This window comes from Simochromis diagramma, unplaced genomic scaffold (assembly GCF_900408965.1).
Source record: "Simochromis diagramma unplaced genomic scaffold, fSimDia1.1 OVJJ01000091.1, whole genome shotgun sequence".
In the NCBI taxonomy this organism is placed as follows: Eukaryota; Metazoa; Chordata; class Actinopteri; order Cichliformes; family Cichlidae; genus Simochromis; species Simochromis diagramma.
In genome coordinates, this window is record NW_024386901.1 from 1,835,970 (window position 1) to 1,855,328 (window position 19,359).

The 19,359-nt window shown below is 38.5% G+C and overlaps 1 protein-coding gene across 3 annotated transcripts; it reads right to left on the reverse strand.

The window, feature by feature from the left end:
• Window positions 1–198: 198 nt before the first annotated feature.
• Window positions 199–19,238, reverse strand: il1rl1 (interleukin 1 receptor-like 1). 3 transcript variants are annotated; one of them, XM_040034747.1, is made up of 13 exons: window positions 19,140–19,204; window positions 18,401–18,530; window positions 9,496–9,562; window positions 8,851–9,100; window positions 8,509–8,698; window positions 6,685–6,835; window positions 6,367–6,435; window positions 5,302–5,428; window positions 4,855–5,003; window positions 4,609–4,746; window positions 3,212–3,373; window positions 2,851–2,996; window positions 199–562 (listed from the first exon to the last, which is right to left on the reverse strand). In XM_040034747.1, the coding sequence occupies exons 3-13, from the start codon at window positions 9,557–9,559 to the stop codon at window positions 314–316; spliced, it is 1,695 nt and encodes a 564-aa protein (XP_039890681.1). In that variant the 5' UTR covers window positions 9,560–9,562; window positions 18,401–18,530; window positions 19,140–19,204; the 3' UTR covers window positions 199–313. The 3 variants fall into 3 exon arrangements, with proteins under 3 accessions (XP_039890681.1, XP_039890680.1, XP_039890679.1); XM_040034746.1 differs by lacking the exon at window positions 18,401–18,530 and having other exon boundaries at window positions 19,140–19,238; XM_040034745.1 differs by having other exon boundaries at window positions 18,401–19,233.
• Window positions 19,239–19,359: the final 121 nt, after the last annotated feature.

Genomic DNA, 19,359 nt, shown 5'->3' on the forward strand with positions numbered 1-19,359 from the left:
TGTTATATTGGTTTCACTGGTAAAAATAAATAATTGAAATGGGTATACATTTGTTTTTTGTTAAGTTGCCTAATAATTATGCACAGTAATAGTCACCTGCACACACAGATATCCCCCTAAAATAGCTAAAACTAAAAACAAACTAAAAACTACTTCCAAAAACATTCAGCTTTGATATTAATGAGTTTTTTGGGTTCATTGAGAACATGGTTGTTGTTCAATAATAAAATTATTCCTCAAAAATACAACTTTCCTAATAATTCTGCACTCCCTGTATGTACAAAACATTAAACAAAACGTGTTGAAAGATGTATTAGATAATAGTAGACTGTGCACATTTTTTGACAGGTGTGGCAGGCATCAGGTATCTCACTCTCTTCCAGAAGCGAGAGTTCCATGCTGCAGCGCCTCCAGAGCCCTCTGGCCACTTCAAAGGGGCACTCTTACGAATCAGGTGCTGCAAGCCCGGGGGAAGGTGTGTGTATTGCTGTGGCCCCGTGTCTCCTAGCTGGATCAAAATCACACTCAGTTCCCTCTGGACCAATGCATGGTGGAGCCCCACCTGGTAAATGATCAACAACACTTTAGTCACCCTTTCACTGTACACTTAGTATTTTTATTTACATAAATGCTATCTAGTAGTGCTGCACATTGAAAAAATAGAATAAACTTAAGTATAAAAATATGATGCCATGATACACATATAAGTAGAATCATTTGTTTTCACAACAATCAATCTATTCCTTATTAACACAGCAACAGATGCCTCAAGGCGCTTTATATTCTAAGGTAAAGATCCTATGACAATAGAGAGAAAACCACAACAATCAGAAAATTTCCTATGAGCAAGGATTTTGTGATAGTGGGAAGGAAAAACTTCTTTTTAGCAGGAAGAAACTGCTAGCAGAACCAGGATTAAGGAAGCGCAGCCATTTGGGGGTTAGGGGAGATAGGAGAAAAAACACGGTGTGACAAGAGCCAGATTAATAAGAACTGATGATTAAATGCAGAGCAGTGTATGAACACACAGAGAGTGAAAAAGGGGTAGTTATATGGACAAAATTGTTTTTCTTATATTTTTATGGCTCAGTAAAATAACCTCAATTAAACCTGCAGGTTAACTAATTTGTGTATGTGATCGAGCTTCATGGATACATAAAGCTGGGTATCGTCTGCATAATAAGGAAAACGTATGCTATGCTTTCTAATAATGCTGCCTAAGGGAAGCATGTATAATGTAAATAGAAATGGTCCTAGTACAGAACCCTGTGTAACTCCATAATTAACCTTAGTGTGTGAAGAAGCCTCCCTATTTGCATGAATAAATTAAGATATGATATGTCACTTACCTTTGCTAGTGTCAAGGTAAGTGACGCCTGATAACTGCAATGCCTTTTCTAAACTTCTTAACATGTCACCCACATTATGTTAATAAAAAGGTTCAAACCAGCAATTAAATTAGTAAAAACTAACCATAAATTAATGGAACTGAAAGGAAAAATTCAAAATGAAATTCAAAATATTCAATTGTGCACCAACTATTCAACTATGTGTAACTGCTATTACTGCTTGTTTGCTTACTTACACCAAAATAAAGTTGATGGTCATCGTGTATAAAGCCATATGGAGTGGATGTATTGAACTTGTAGCACATGGCCCTGGTCCCCAAGTGGTACTTATTTAGCTGCATCTCAGTTTCATTTTTCCCCTCTCTCCTCCATCTCTCCTTTTTATCTGATCATTAAAAAAATTTCAAATGTCTGTTTCTTCAAATAGTGTCTTTGTGGAGAAATATAGTATAACAGCCACACATTGTCCCGTTTACCATTATGTTTATTTATTTCCAATATTTCAGTCTGTGTGACATGTCTAATAGCCAGGCATCCTTAATTGGCCGAACCTTACTGAATGCATACATAGATGCAAATGTTTGCATGGACACTTTATCTCTGTATCTGACAAAGTTTGCAAGGACCAAAAAGTTGTAATTGAATAAAAATGTAATGGTAACAGTGTGTGGAGGTTGTGCTACATTTCTCCACAAGGATTTTTTTCCCCCTATGTGCACTTGTTTCCTTAGATTTGCTGTAAAAATATTGTACTTTTCCCACCGACGGTATTGTACTAGAGTACCAGTATCTTACATCATGCAATACCAATAAATTAGAGTACAGGAATATAACTTATTATATTTACTTGACTACTTTACTTTCACTTTATTTAAGTGCTGTACCATATTCTGCTTCTACTCCACTATATTTTGGATGCAAATATTACAGTTTGGATTCCACTTGTAGGTATTTTTTACAATGATAAAAGAATCTGAAGTGTAATTCCACACAATAGGTATATACTATAAGTATTTAAAATATATTGTGCAGTTATATTGATTATACACCCTGTGCACCATTAAGCTAATTAAGTAGAAGTATAACTTTTCAATACTTTTTTCCACACTGCAAAACAGTTATCCAACACAAAATTATACTTGTGCAACACAACTTTTCATTTAATAAATCTGAAATGGGACACAGGGCTGCACAGGATTCTGAAAACTTTTGTCATTAGCCAGCTCAAAATGGGAAATGCTGGATAAGCGTATTTATGTGAGTCTCTTGGTATGCAAACCTGCCAGGTTTCTGTGGGCCAGAGAATTCTGATGTGTGGATTGTGACAGCATAAAAGATGAACATAGCTACCTCGACCCCACTCACTGGTTTGTGAAGTCCAATTTTAAAGCCTTTGGATGAGCACTTTGGGTGCTTTACAAGTCCTTGAATAATGATTTGTCAATCACAGGTCATTAGGCCAATGAGCATACTCCCAGGCAGTCCCTGTCTCAGTTCTCACCTGCCAGTCAAACCCTCCCATCACTGAGGTTTGGGGTGAGGCAGGCCATCGCTCTGCCGTCATGGAGCCTGATCCCAGATCTGGTGTGAGAATGACCATGAGCCTCCTGCTCTGATTCATGCATTTCTCCACCAACTCCAGACGGTCTGTTGTGGTACAACAAAAAGAAAAAAACAACGACAACAAAAAAAAAACAGGTACATGATGGCTCTTTAAATTAGGCAGCACAACACTGGTATCCCTTTAACACTTAAGCTGGGCTACAAAGAACACTGCAGACAATAAAATACCTGAATCACAAATACAAAATATATTGGTTGTTGATGTCCAAAATTACAATTAAAGCACATAAAACACTGACCTTCCCCTGGTATGTCATCCCTCCCGTGGATAAAGAGCCGATATCCGCACTTATCCTCGAGGACAGAGGGCAAAGTCTGCGTGATAAACTGAGAGAGTGTGTCCTCAGTGATCTTGTCCATTGGTGTCTGGTAGACCACATATGCGTCATATAAACTTGTGTCTGGGAAACAAACAAACAAATCATTGGAAATTGATGTGTACTTGACAAGGTTTTCTCAGTTTTTTTTTTATTAATGTTTCTTCCTTATCAGCTCATTGTGATGTAAAGTGACCCTGTCACCACAATAAGTCATTTGTGTTTGAACAGTTGTGGTCAGAAGTTACAAACACTCATCATTGACATGAATGTGTAATTTTTAACTTCTTTGAATCTTTCTTTTTCCAGGGTGGAACAATTGTACAGCATACATCTTTAATGAGTTAAAACATACAAAAAAAACCCCAACAACAATTGGGAGGACAGGTTTCAATTCATCCCACAAATGCAGAGTCAAGATTATGCATACAGGCTCAAATATATGATAATACTACCACTAATATTTGGTAAGATGCCCCTTGACCAGATGCTTTTAGCAGCCCCCAAAAAGTTTCTGACTCAATTCTGGACGGATGTTTGACCACCCTACTTGGCAGAACTGGTAGGTTTAAATTTGTGATATCATCTCGCTTTTGGGCGTCACTCACAAATTTTCAATATGGTTGAGGTCAGGCTTTGGGAAGGCCAATGTAGAAACTTAATATTCGCCTGGTTTAACCTTTCCAAAACCAGTTTTGAGACTGTGGAATATGCACACATGATAAATGGCTGCTAAAAACTGTGTATATATTATTGCTCCAACTGCACTTTATGGACCCCTGTGTTGCTGTAATATGTGAATTGCCACAGTGTGGGATTAATAGAGTCTATGTCATGCCATCTCAAAGCTTTCTCCAAAAGGCATTTGGCTTACTTGTTCACCATAGCCAAAGTGAACCAACATTTTTTATATGTTGTTTGAACCTTCAGAAGGAACCAAAACACTTCAGGTTTATTTATTTGTTATTCAATTTGGTTACTCTTACATTTTTCTTATATTTCTAATTTGTCATATTGAAAACCACTGGATACCACTATTTTGTAGCAAACAAGCTGATGAATATTTTAGGAAGTAACTTTTGTTTTGACATAATATTTCAGGGTCTATAACCACAACATCTTCCTCTCTTAAGTCTTGGATGTGTTAAACTGGTGCAGTTTTCCTTAAAGTATAGCACTGAAGCCAGGGAGCAGGAGTAGCAGCTAAACTGGCTCGGTCTATCCTCTGAAACTGACTAATTAGCATTGTACTTCATTCCTTTACTGTTGGTACAAAACTAAGATAATAAAGCCCCCAAGAAAAATATTTACTCTCTTACCTTTATTGCTACTGCTTAGTGGGAAGTAGGGTCTGAAGAACAGGGCTAAGTCAATGGCAAAGTATTTGACCAAAACAGCGACAAAAACACCAACGAATAACATGCATACTCCTCCAATGGCAAGTGGAATTATGGATTCTAGGAAACACAAAATTACAGTGTAAAATAACATTTCCATGCTTCGCTAAAAGTCAACAGACATTTTTGTTAGCAAGGCTAAAAACAATCAATGGCCCTGTGACTGACCTTTCTGCTTAAGAGTTAAAGTGGCATTCTTTGTTACGTAATAGCCCTCGCCAAAACACTTAAACTTCTGTTGAAAATCCTTAGCAGACACTTTTTTAATGGTGAGGATTGCAGTGGCAATGGTATTCTTTGAAGGTTCCTCGGTTGCTCTAACAAAGAAGATAAGAGTTTGTTTTGTTAAAGAAGACAACGGGTCAAAGACAAAGTTCAGCAGAAAGGTTCACTGCAGACAAATGAGAGGAAATACATAACAGTTACTATTTAACATATTTTCAACAGATCTTTGAGGTTCTCTTAAGTGTGACTCTTAAACAATAGCACTTAAAGAGGTCATGTTAACTTATTCTGTAAAACACCTTAGAAGCACCTTAAACTACATGTTGAAATCCACTCAAAGGATTAGCAAAACATTAAGTGTACATTGTGTAAAGTATAAAAGAGGCTTACATTTTGGTAGTTTGACTATAACCATCCCTGTTTTTGAAAGGAATTCCATTGATGTACCAGCTGGCATTACAGTCATGTTTCACATTAGTCCCACACAAAACTGAGCAATTCAGCTTAATCTCCGAGCCTGGAAGGAAAGAAGGAAGGGAAGAAGGAGGGAAAGAAGGAAGGATGAAGAAAGAAAGAGGACGGGTTAACCCACTGGAATACAGGGTAAGATGCACGACAAAGGCGCACATTCCTGAATGCACAGTCAGTAAAACTGGGCCATTATTCTTTCCAGAGTTTTTATATATTCCATGTGACCAGCTATGGAGTAGTAATAGGATGCCTTGAAAATCTTTCCCGATGGCCACTCGTATAACACCTCCACCAGTTTATCAAACCCCAGCCAATCGGTACCAAACATCAGGGGGTGCAACACAGCCGTAATTCTATGTTTATTCCTGTATTTAGTTTCCACTGGCACTATAGGATGCCTGTAAGCCCTGATTGCAGCAACACTCCCTTAAACGGAAGGTGGCAAACTTGCAAGCCTGCACCATTGCCTTAAATGCATCCAGGAAAGTCTACAGGTCATCCACCTCTGTCATTTTAAATAAGTCCACCTCAGAGAGTGGAGGTGACAGTGCTGGAGAAACCGCCACTCCTTCCTGGGTCACCGGGTACATTGGGCACCAGTGTGGCAGTTGCTCCTGCCACTGTGAGCTCTCCCCAGGAAGGGCAGAGGGCTGCATTTTACAAACAATTTTATTCACACAAAGCGTTACACACAATCTTTCTCTCTTTCTGTTTTTGGCTTTGTCTTGTTTCTGGCCCCCACACCTACTGCCAGAGGAGAGGTTAATTAGACAGATGTGCTACCCTCATCATCAGGCACTGGTCCCCAAAAACACACTGCTCCACCTCCCCCTTCTTAAGTGATGAGTCAGTCACTCCCTGTAAGGATGCAACTTTAGTCCTGCTAAGTGCTAACTGAGTAACTTTCAGAGGATCACTGTTATTAACCAAGTATTTGCAGTGTTATGACAGCAACATGTTGACATGAAGATGAGATTTTATTACCTTCATCAGCAAACTGCTCCTGCGACTCATCCGCTGGGGTCAAAATTTCTAGGTAGTGCACAGCTTTTTCTGCGAGCAACCAAAAAGAGTGAGACATTTTTCATCCTCTAATAGGACATTTGGTATGCTATAATATGGGTATTGTTTTGAAAAATCAGGAAAACCTGTGACATACATACAAATCTTTAGCTCTGGCTCATTATTAAACATGTTAAATGTACACGCCATTACAATTTCACTTATAAAGTCAAGTTTATGTTGGTGTCGCAATGTGTTGTGTTGGTATCCAGAACTAAACACCAAAGAATGCAGTTTCACCTAGAAGTATAAGTTCCCTGGAACCTGACGTACTGTACACCTTATTATTGTATGCCCAGGTACAAATACAGGTGTAGAGGCCCTCGTGGTCTTTGGTAGCATTATGCACTCTCAATTTGACTTCATGCTGATCTTCAATAAGAGTATAGTCCTGCACCGAGAAGGGCACAAATAGGGAAAGCAACACATTTTACTTCAATGAACATGGTCTGTTTTGTAAATCATCACAATGGCCCTGTCAGTTACATCATTGTGGCTTAGTTTGTAATTGTTGTATTGTAAAAGTTTAGAGGTTTTTAAAGTAGCTCCCTTTTTATTAACTTGCAATCAGGTTCTTGCTATAGCAATGAAACCAACACTTTTATCTTACATAAAAATGTACACTGGTATTAACATGGACAATGTTTAAAAAGTTAAATAAAATTCCTTTGTTCAGAAGTCAAGCAACATTTTAATGTCATCAACTTCCAGGGCCAGTGGAATCATCTTTTGCCCCACTGGTTTCACTGGTTAGTACTGGTACTTATTACCATCAGCAGTCAGTTCTGGCACCTCTCAGCTTTGCAGCTTGATGCTGGTTGGCAACTAGCTCTTGCACCTTTTTAGCAAAGTATCCAGAGTCATAAACCAGGCAGGGTCATACCATCAATTAATCCAATGGCCTTGATCCAAAAACGATTACCGAAAAGTCAGAAAAATCCCCCCCAAAAAAACGTGTATTCAGAATGGCCAAGCACCAAATCATTCAGCGTAACAAACAACTGGCAAACACACACCTTTATAGGGAGTTTGTACGTGTTTTGGAGTTTGCAAGTGTTTTGGAGTTTGTACGTGCTTTGTCTCTATGGCCCACCGTAAACCCCCCCCTAAACAAGCTCCGAGTGAGCAACGACGTAATGGGAAATTCACAGAGAAACTCGTGGATTCTTCAACTGACACACCTCCACCAGAGCACACCTCCGCCTATGCCACTCCTGCTATACAGGTGAAAATAGAGCAACAGGACCGCTAGTCTTTGATTTTATTTATTTTCTGCTGTGTTTTACTTGCATCTATTTGAAAGACTGAGTGTAAAAACAAAAAATATTTTATTTCATGTGCTGGAATGTGCAGAAAATAGGTTTAAATGTTAAACTAATTTCTTCAAGTCAGAGAATGGTGCATATAATTTAATTTTTGCTTGATGCATGAAGTTAAAAGCTTAAAACTAATAAAACAAGTTTTAAAAAGAGACTTTTCCATTTGATTACATTTTGTATGATGGATTAAACAGAAAAAGTAGAATTGGGTTGAAAGCTCTATCGCTTTATCACCTATTCAGGTTGTAAATCGTGTTTTTAAAAAGTAACTAAGTAACTAAGTAATTAATTACTTTTGAAAATAAGTAATCAGTAAAGTAACGGGATTACTTTTTTGGGGAAGTAATCAGTAATTAGTTACTGATTACTTTTTTCAAGTAACTTGACCAACACTGGTTCAAGTGCAGTTATTTTCCTCTGAGTTTTGATTCTGTCCCTAGTTAGCTAACATAAACTAAAGTATCAACTTCTATACTGACATAAGATGACATGAATCATCACACTGAACATGATTTTTAAAACTTTATTTCTTAAATCCAGCTTCACAGCCACACATCTATGTCCGTTTTTGAAAGCAGGGCTCCATGATGTCACTTAGCCTTTATATGTGTAGTGTTTCATGTATCCTTATTTAAAATGGCAGAGGTGGATGACCTGTAGATTTTCCTGGATGCATTTAAGGCAATGGTGCAGGTTTGCAAGTTTGCCAAACAAACAGGAAGCTGACCTGGGCTTTTTGGCCTACCTTGTACCAGGTGATGTTTCCTTTGAATGCACTACATGTGCTTTGGACTGGGTCTGGACATGGGACCTTTTTGCTCTGGTCAGAGTTTTTGATTTCTCCGTAGTTTAACATCTTGCTTCCTCTGTAACTTGCATTGAACACTTCAATTTTCACAGGGTGGTTAAAACATTGTCCTGAAGACTTGATTTCCCTAAAAGTGAATCAATGAGTGGGAAGCACATTAACAAAAAAAGAGACAACAAAAGAAGAAAATTGTTTTAGAGTTCAAGAAAACCCAGACCATCACTAATGTTAGATGCTAGATAGAAATTTTGTAACATATTTCGTAGAGATGATTCTTACCAAGCAGCGTAATCTCCAGAATCAGAAATGTTGAGGTTTAAGAGGAACAGTGCTTCGCCTTGGTAATGCACCCTGGCTTTCTTATCAGAGGAAATATTCTGAATTTGGGTGCTATATTTGTACCATGTAAAATTTTTATTGTTGAAGTTTGGGTCTAAAATAAAAGGTACATAAAAAAGAGACTCCCCTTCAAGCACTGTAATGCTCTCCTCATTCATGATCTCACATTGTGATTTGCCAGAATCTGAAACTGAGGGAGAAGCAGATAGAGGTGATGATAAGTGCAAATGCAAATGTGAAAGGTGTGTTGCAGATGCTACAATGCTGTACGATGAAATGAAAATGTTTATGAAATGTTCCTTTTCTTTTTTGCCTTAATGTTTTTCAATGATTTTTATGGCCTTTCTGTCTTGCCATACATTTTTACCTTCTACATTTTGGCTTTGATATTTTGCTGACCCATCAATGATAACTTTTGATATAACTTTTTCTACAACTTGCTCAAAATTGTCATGATATGTATTTCACATCAGCGGCCTTTTGAGCCTGATTAATACTGGGTGTGCTGCTTCACCATGGTTTCATTGTAAGGTGTAAGATGTGCGGTTTAGCACATGCAGATGAATCGTGTACTGTATACACCACCTGATTTCCATTCTGATATGGATGTCACCACTGCAACAAGAAAGAGAAGCTGGAAAGCATCCATTAGCTGAGAGAGAGAGAGAGAGAGACAAAGGACATCCAAAGCCAAACCACACTGTTCTGAATCATGTGATATATTTCATATTTAATTACACTAACTTGACTTGCTTTACTCATACACTGTCAGCCCTGCACATAAGCTTTTACCATGGCCTCAACAGCTTAAAGTGCTTCTCCCTGTCTGTTCCACAAATAATGTGACAGTTCAGTGATTCTTGAGATAAGGGACAAAACATGTCTGGCAGATAAAACCCAATTTTGTTGTTAAAAATATGCATACAAGTGTTAACTTGTAAATCATTTCCTGATAACATTTACATTTACAATAATTGATTACACAGCGGTGGAGAGTAGACTTTATCAAAGTAGATGTCTTTCTGAAAGCGCTGTAACTAAGTTTAAGAATATAATCCACCCACTGTTATCATCTTCAATGCCCTGTACCAACATGGAGCAGAGCAGCTATCTGAACGCTACCCCAACAGAGGTCGATTATCTTGTTAATAATTTCACCTCCTCACTCACTGCGTACGACTCTGGATACTGTAGCTCCTGTGAAAACTAAGGTCTCTAATCAGAAGTACCTGACTCCGTGGTATAATTTTCAAACACGTAGCCTAAAGCAGATGACTCGTAATCTGGAGAGGAAATGGCGTGTCACAAATTTAGAGGATCATCATTTAGCCTGGAGAAATAGTTTGCTGCTTTATAAGAAAGCCCTCCGCAAAGCCAGAACATCGTACTATTCATCACTGATTGAAGTAAATAAGAACAACCCCAGGTTTCTCTTCAGCACTGTAGCCAGGCTGACAAAAAGTCAGAGCTCTTTTGAGCCAACAATCCCTTTAACATTAACTAGTAATGACTTCATGAACTTCTTCACAAATAAAATTTTTATCATTAGAGAAAAAATTACCAATAATCATCCCACAGATGTAATATTATCTACAGCTACTCTTAGTACCATTGATGTTAAGTTAGACTCTTTTTCTCCAATTGATCTTTCTGAGTTAACTTCAATAATTACTTCCTCCAAACCATCAACGTGTCTTTTAGACCCCATTCCTACAAAACTGCTCAAAGAAGTCCTGCCATTAATTAATGCTTCGATCTTAAATATGATCAACCTATCTCTAATGATCGGCTATGTACCACAGGCCTTCAAGCTGGCTGTAGTTAAACCTTTACTCAAAAAGCCATCTCTAGACCCAGCAGTCTTAGCTAATTATAGGCCAATCTCCAACCTTCCTTTCATATCAAAAATCCTTGAAAGAGTAGTTGTCAAACAGCTAACAGATCATCTGCAGAGGAATGGCTTATTTGAAGAGTTTCAGTCAGGTTTCAGAGCTCATCACAGCACAGAAACAGCTTTAGTGAAGGTTACAAATGATCTTCTTATGGCCTCTGACAGTGGACTCATCTCTGTGCTTGTCCTGCTAGACCTTAGTGCAGCGTTCGATACTGTTGACCATAATATCCTATTAGAGCGATTAGAACATGCTGTAGGTATTACAGGTACTGCACTGCAGTGCTTTGTACAGTGGGGCAAAAAAGTATTTAGTCAGCCACCGATTGTGCAAGTTCCCCCACTTAAAATGATGACAGAGGTCAGTAATTTGCACCAGAGGTACACTTCAACTGTGAGAGACAGAATGTGAAAAAAAAATCCATGAATTCACATGGTAGGATTTGTAAAGAATTTATTCGTAAATCAGGGTGGAAAATAAGTATTTGGTCACCTCAAACAAGGAAAATCTCTGGCTCTCACAGACCTGTAACGTCTTCTGTAAGAAGCTTTTCTGTCCCCCACTCGTTACCTGTATGAATGGCACCTGTTTGAACTCATCATCTGTATAAAAGACACCTGTCCACAGCCTCAAACAGTCAGGCTCCAAACTCTGCCATGGCCAAGACCAAAGAGCTTTCGAAGGACACCAGGAAAAGTATTGTAGACCTGCACCAGACTGGGAAGAGTGAATCTATAATAGGCAAGCAGCTTGGTGTGAAAAAATCAACTGTGGGAGCAATCATCAGAAAATGGAAGACATACAAGACCACTGATAATCTCCCTCGATCTGGGGCTCCACGCAAGATCTCATCCCGTGGGGTCAAAATGATCATGAGAACGGTGAGCAAAGATCCCAGAACCACACGGGGGGACCTGGTGAATGACCTGCAGAGAGCTGGGACCAAAGTAACAAAGGTCACCATCAGTAACACACTACAACGGCAGGGAATCAAATCCCGCAGTGCCAGACGTGTTCCGCTGCTGAAGCCAGTGCATGTCCAGGCCCGTCTGAAGTTTGCCAGAGAGCACATGGATGATACAGCAGAGGATTGGGAGAATGTCATGTGGTCAGATGAAACCAAAGTAGAACTTTTTGGTATAAACTCAACTCGTCGTGTTTGGAGGAAGAAGAATACTGAGTTGCATCCCAAGAACACCATACCTACTGTGAAGCATGGGGGTGGAAACATCATGCTATGGGGCTGTTTTTCTGCCAAGGGGACAGGACGACTGATCCGTGTTAAGGACAGAATGAATGGGGCCATGTATCGTGAGATTTTGAGCCAAAACCTCCTTCCATCAGTGAGAACTTTGAAGATGAAACGAGGCTGGGTCTTCCAACATGACAATGATCCAAAACACACCGCCCGGGCAACAAAGGCGGGAGTTGAAAGTCCGTGTTGCTCGGCAACAGCCCCAAAACATCACTGCTCTCGAGAAGATCTGCATGGAGGAATGGGCCAAAATACCAGCTACTGTGTGTGCAAACCTGGTAAAGACCTATAGTAAACGTTTGACCTCTGTTATTGCCAACAAAGGTTATGTTACAAAGTATTGAGTTGTATTTTTGTTATTGACCAAATACTTATTTTCCACCCTGATTTACGAATAAATTCTTTACAAATCCTACCATGTGGATTCATGGATTTTTTTTTTTTTCACATTCTGTCTCTCACAGTTGAAGTGTACCTCTGGTGCAAATTACTGACCTCTGTCATCATTTTAGGTGGGGGAACTTGCACAATCGGTGGCTGACTAAATACTTTTTTGCCCCACTGTATTAAACAAATATGTAAGACTGCTTTCTTCCATCTGCGCAACATCTCTAAAGTTAGAAATATCCTGTCTCAGAGTGACGCTGAAAAACTAGTTCATGCATTTATTACTTCCAGGCTGGACGACTGTAATTCATTATTATCAGGATGTCCAAAAAACTCACTGAAAAGCCTTCAGCTAATCCAAAATGCTGCAGCAAGAGTGCTGACAGGGACTAGAAAGAGAGAGCATATTTCTCCTGTATTGGCTTCCCTTCATTGGCTTCCTGTTAAATCCAGAATTGAATTCAAAATCCTGCTCCTCACATACAAGGTCTTAAATAATCAGGCCCCATCTTATCTTAATGACCTTGTAGTACCATATCACCCTATTAGAGCACTTCGCTCTTGCTCTGCAGGCTTACTTGTTGTTCCTAGAGTATTTAAAAGTAGAATGGGAGGGAGAGCCTTCAGTTTTCAGGCCCCTCTTCTGTGGAACCAGCTTCCAGTTTGGATTCAGGAGACAGACACTATCTCTACTTTTAAGATTAGGCTTAAAACTTTCCTTTTTGCTAAAGCATATAGTTAGGGCTGGACCAGGTGACCCTGAATCCTCCCTTAGTTATGCTGCAATAGACGTAGGCTGCCGGGGGATTCCCATGATGCATTGAGTTTTTCCTTTCCAGTCACCTTTCTCACTCACTATGTATTAATAGACCTCTCTGCATTGAATTATATCTGTTATTAACCTCTGTCTCTCTTCCACAGCATGTCTTTTATCCTGTCTTCCTTCTCTCACCCCAACCGGTTGCAGCAGATGGCCCCGCCCCTCCCTGAGCCTGGTTCTGCCAGAGGTTTCTTCCTGTTAAAAGGGAGTTTTTCCTTCCCACTGTTGCCAAAGTGCTTGCTCATAGGGGGTCATATGATTGTTGGGTTTTTCTCTGTATCTATGAAGCGCCTTGAGGCGACTTTTGTTGTGATTTGGCGCTATATAAATAAAATTGAATTGAATTGAATTGAATTAACCCAACTGCCTAAAAGACAAACTGTAACAGGGCGGCCCTTAGCGGCTGGAAACTAGTGATGTGACGTTCTGTATCGAGGCTTCGAAGCTTGTGTCGAGTAATTGAGGGGCGTTTCCGCGATGCGCGTATCGAGGCTTGCTTCATTTATGGGAGGAGCTGAAAATGATGACGTCCGAAGCCTCGCTGCCCGGCTGTACCACGTGACTGGTTCATGAAGTGGTTCGAACTTTGCCGCGAGATATGACAGCGATATAAACCCCTCAGACTTCATTCAAAAATGTGGGTGTTTGATGGAGAGTTGCGGTTAGTGAGAGTTTGGAGACAGTTTGGAGGTTTATGAGAGAAAGTCAGGAGAGAATGGAGCCAGCTAAGAAGAGGAGGATGTCCTCCCCTGTGTGGGAACATTTTGATCTTATTCCTCCCAACAAGGTATGTAAATTTCTACAGAAGATGTATTTTCATAATACTGATGGTGCAATACAATTTATGTTAAGCTGTCTTTACTTTTGTATAAGGTGAAGTGTTTGCTATGTGCCAGGGAGCTGGGATATAACAACAACACCTCATCCATGCTTAGGCACTACAGAGCTTTGCATGAGAATAAGGGGAACACCGATTGTGGAGCAAGACCAGGTGAGCTATCAAATGCCATGATAATATAGCATGCAGTAATGTTACTAAATGATATAACAATATTATACAACTGTAATAAGTTACGTGTGTGATATTTATATCTGTGCTTTGTCTTTATTGTCTTTCCTCAGGAGAACAATCTCAAATAGATGAAGACCTGGTTAGCATGGTGATTGAGGACTCCCAGCCATTTAGCATTGTGGAGGACAAAGGATTCAAAAGATTTGTTAAACCATTAAATCCTAGCTATGTTCTCCCCACTAAAAAGGTCATAAAAGCAGTGAAAATTTAGTTTTTACAGAATAAAATGTGAACAGGCAGGACTGAGGCTCAAAGCCTCAGTGTGTAGCTGTCCATACCTCAAGGTTACAAAAGCACAGCCACTGTCCACACCCCAACCACACCTCACCTCACAGTAAATGATCATTTCCATTTTAAGCATTTCCAAATAATCATTTTCCATACTGGCAGTATAAATATACACAGTATACTGCCATCACTACAATATAGATGTTTTACACACTCCTTTTGTTGTTGACATTTACAGGCTGTGTGCAAAAGGCCACACTTCAAATTCTTGCCAACTAATATTTTTACATCCAGTAGATGTCCTACTAGAGCAAATGAAGCTTCAAGAAGCTTTGCGCTGGGGTGAACCAATTGGATGAAAAGCTTCAATGCTTCATGAAGTTTCATCTGCCCATCACTATCCCCGGGAATCCAGACACCATTTAAAGGTTCCAGGAGAGACCATTGGTAAAGAGAGTGTGGTGAATCTTTTTGTGCTGGGGTTTCTGGGTTTTTATAATATTGGGTTTGGTGTAACATTAAAGTGTGAAATATTTATTAATATGTAAATGTGAAAATGTATTTATTTATTCTTATCCACCACATTCCTTGATGAGGAGCAGCTGTGCAGGATCTGAAATAAGGCTACCAACTGATTTTAAAATTCCCAATAAATAGTCAATAAATATTTAAACTTCTTGTGTGCAAATCCATGCTTAAAGTGCAATGCTAAATAAAGTGCTTGATAAGGTGCTTTTAATAAAGTGAAAGGTGTGCTCTAAAGTGCTATACAGATAATATAATATAAATAAATGCAGTAAGGGAGTCCTCTTCCTTAAAAAAACCAAGGCAATTTTTTATATGATTTTGCATTTTTTATACATATTTATTTATTTTAAATGGTACAACACATTACCAGTACCTTAAAAATCCATTGTCCAGAAGCAGGTGTGATAATATTAAAATACAGAAAAAAAAATTAAAAGTAATGTAAAATTAAACATCATGGCTCTCGTCACTAAGTATTTAATTCAATACCTAATATCAAAATATGCAATTGAAAATTTATTTTTACATATTTTTTAAGTGATTAAAATCGTGTCCAGAGTTTTTGTCAACACCATCAGATTTTTTTAAAAGTACAAAAAAATCAGGAATTATTGTGGGTAGCTTACACTCTGAGGACCCCTTTATCACTTCCTGTTTGATACACATGCCATGAGGTCACTGCTGTGATAATTTTTTTTTAATTTTAATGTCATTTATTGCATACCTTTCTGATAAAACTCTTTGTCACAACCATAGTGTGTCACCACCAAAGTCGATGTAATCCAAGATTTAATTATTTTTTTTGTAAAAAGAGCTTAATTTAGGTAGATTGTAGAAGCCATAAGCAACTGATGAAAAACAAGATGGCTTCTGTCAGATAAACATGTGTTATGAGACAAAGTCGGGTATTTTGTCAACACCATCAGGATTTTTGTCTGACGGTGTTGACCCTTTTCCTAATGGTGTTGACAAATGCCACAAACGTGTGCTATTCACCATTTATATTAAGTTATTTTTTTACTAATATTTCAGATATATTACCTCCTGTGTATTTTACTGATATTTCTGCTTCACAGATGTGTCAAATATTATCAAATTTGTCTTATCTTGAATCTCATTGTTTATGTTTACATTATTAATCCTGTAGGAAAATGCTTAGTCCTCTGCATTTAACCCATTCACTCAGTGATGCAGTGGGCAGCTACAAATCATGTGGCGTCTACTGAGCTAGCTGTGCCTCGAGAGTTGGTCTTTAAGTGATGATGTATGAATCCTGCTTCCGGGCCCAAACTACTCTGTGTTTATTAAGCCTGTTGTGCTGTTAAAATGTTTTAATGCTTTTTATCTTGTTCTATTACATCAGAACAAGCCCCTAAAAGAGCCCGTTCTCACTCCCGAGGCGTAATATGCTGACGATTTGTCACCTAGCGTAAAATGTTACGCTTTGGGAGTGAGAACGTGTTGCCTAAAAACAGTCAGTGATCACTGTCAGCCTAACCATCGGGAACCCTCACGTTAACTTTTATCAAGTGGTAAAAAGTTAGCATTCATCCTCCAGCTTCACTGTGTTTATATTATGCTAACATAGCTGTGTCACTAGCGATCATGTAGCACATCACTATATACCAGCTAGCCCAACTTCAGTAACCTGACAATAGTCACTGCTGTTCAGTTTTCTGTCTCTATTTATGTTGGAAGTGGTAGCAGAGCTGGTTTATCATGTTCAGGTGGAAACAAGCAATCTAACTTTAACTCTGTTAAATTTCATATATTCTGTTTTCATGGATGCCTGGATGTTACACCTGGTAGAGCAGCCACACTGATCATTTTATTAAAGATGAAAGAATTTAGACAGATTGTAACTCTCAGTGATGCCGCAGAGTTCCTTTGACTTTGGGATCTGCAGCGGAGTTTGGACCTGGAAACGATTAATGACATCAGACTTAAAGACCGGATAGCATCTCTATTGCTTAATACATAATTGTGTTGTGAATATTCATCCTTAATCTGTAAAAAAGCATAAGGTTCAGAAAAGTTATAGTAATTACAAAATGGTACATTTCAGGCTACAATAGCACAGGGGAAGCTGTCAGTAGAGGAATGAAAGAGAAGGAACAGGGATGATCAAAAAAGAAGGAGAGAAAAAATTAACAGCCAGCCTGAGTTGAAGAAAGAGTTTCTCATAAAGGAAAGGGAAAGATGGAGAAATAGAGTGAAAAAGAGAAAAATAAAGAACATCAGTGATCTGAAAGAAAGAGAAAAAAGTCAGAAGAGAAGGTTTTGGAAACAAGCGCACAGACAAAAGGAGAGAAAGTCCAGCAGGGTCTAAACACACAACCACAGAACTTTAGGATTCAAGGAGTAGTAGGCAGCTTGCTGGTGAACTATTAAGATGTAGAACTTGACATGTGCAAAAACAGAATTGTTATGTGTCTTGTGATATTACAAAGGTTGCTAAGGTCATTTTGAAAGAAATAATATCTTGTTTTCTACTAGTGTGTCAACACCGTCAGATTTGTGTCACCACCGTCAGCACCTTGTCAACTCCATAATATGGAGTTTTTGTTTATTTTTCTCTTTTGGAGAACCATAAATTTTCCTCCCTCATGATCTTCCAATAAAAATACGTAATTTTCTCAATGTGTAATTTGCATTCTGCTTAATATGATTGTTTCTTATAGAGATTAAATACAAGCTTCTGAAAATATGTATGACTGTAACTCTAATAATAAAAAGCCAAAACAATCTTACTTTTAAACCTGGTATAATTACTTTGAAAACATATGTGCATAAACAATAGAATAGAGAAGCTGCTAATAGTCAAAGTAGCTGAAACAACTTAATTTAAAATATATATTTTTGCATTTCTTTGTGTCTGACGGTGTTGACAAAAACCTTGCACTTCTCCAGCAAAAACATAAATTATTAAAAAATGTTACACCTGGGAGATTGTACCAAAACATGGTGAGACAGCCAAAACCTTGTGTAACAATTATATGTAAATATGTTTTTAAAAAATCAAAAAATATATTTTAGAAAATTAAAACCTGTTTTGTCCCTAATCTCAGGAATCACTGAGTTATGAAATCAGTTAAAATGCTGCTCTCTCATCACTGGTTGTTCAAAAGAACAGAATGCTGTGTGTTTTGTTTTTCTCAGGCTTGCATGTTTCCTTTGGTTTTGAGCCAGCTGGTTGCTGGAGAAAGCTATCAACTTAGAAGCCTTTCAGTGGACCGATAACACAGGAACTTGTCAGAAGAAGTTTCAGATGAAATTGATGACTGATTGCAGAATATGACACTGATTACCTGTGAAGATTGTTATCAAATAATTCCTGGTTATCGAACTTAATCATATTGTCATTAAAGGACTTTTTGCACGGTGCAACACTTCTCACAATGTCCTTGACAGACTCAGTGGCTGAATAAGAAATAACAGCTAAAAAAACAGCAAAAGGACAAAGTGAACACAAGTCACATGGTGTTACAGTGCCAACGGTATAACAATCTGTCAAGAGTTTCTAGTTGTAGCATCTCTGACATGTTTTTAAAACATTTCTGACATGTTTTAAAACATGTCTGAGAGCAACAGGGACACAGCACATTCATCTTCAGTAGAGAGCCTGTTCACATAGAATTGCTACAAATGTTCACCAATATTTGTAACTGCTCAGTCGAGTTGCACTTTGAATCATATCTTCTAAACAGGAAGTTTCTAATTTTGCAGCTTGAGCTCATATCAAATCAAAGTGTTAAAATCCTGAATAAGTCTTATAATAATTCTTGAATAATTCAAATTGAATACTGATTCGATCCACTATGAGTTTAAAGAATTGCTAGCTTTAACTGTTCTGTTTTCCAGATGCTGTGGAAATAACTATGGAAGAGATCTGAGAAGATCTGTAAACAGATCTGTAAAGCCTTTATAAAGTTTATAACCTTAGTTCTTCTTTCTGTCACTTAACTTGGAGTATACCTATTTAGAACCTTAGCATATCCTAAAGCAAGGAAGTTAAAATTGTTAGTAGTAATGAAAGTGTTTGCTTACCTCACAAAAGTGTGTGTGCTGGCCGCTGGAGTGTAATCAGCTTGATGCTGCCGGTGTGGTTGTTTCTCTCTCTCTCACTCTCTCTCTCATGCACACATGCTTCGTCACCAGCCTGTTTCCTGTCTCTCATGTTGGACCCGCCCGGGGTCCATGCTTACATAACAGTCACAACAACAGCAGTGCGACTGTTACTTCAACAGGCAGACTTGAAAAACTACAC

What these genes read in the sequence shown, in the direction of transcription:
- il1rl1 (XM_040034746.1), bottom strand. Translation starts at nt 9,559, where the DNA reads ATGGATGCTTTCCAGCTTCTCTTTCTTGTTGCAGTGGTGACATCCATA. An exon ending in TCTGGAGATTACGCTGCTTG is followed by an intron (nt 8,699 to 8,850) that starts GTAAGAATCATC and finishes ATTCACTTTTAG; the next exon opens with GGAAATCAAGTCTTCAGGAC. An exon ending in GAAACATCACCTGGTACAAG is followed by an intron (nt 6,836 to 8,508) that starts GTAGGCCAAAAA and finishes TTCTCGGTGCAG; the next exon opens with GACTATACTCTTATTGAAGA.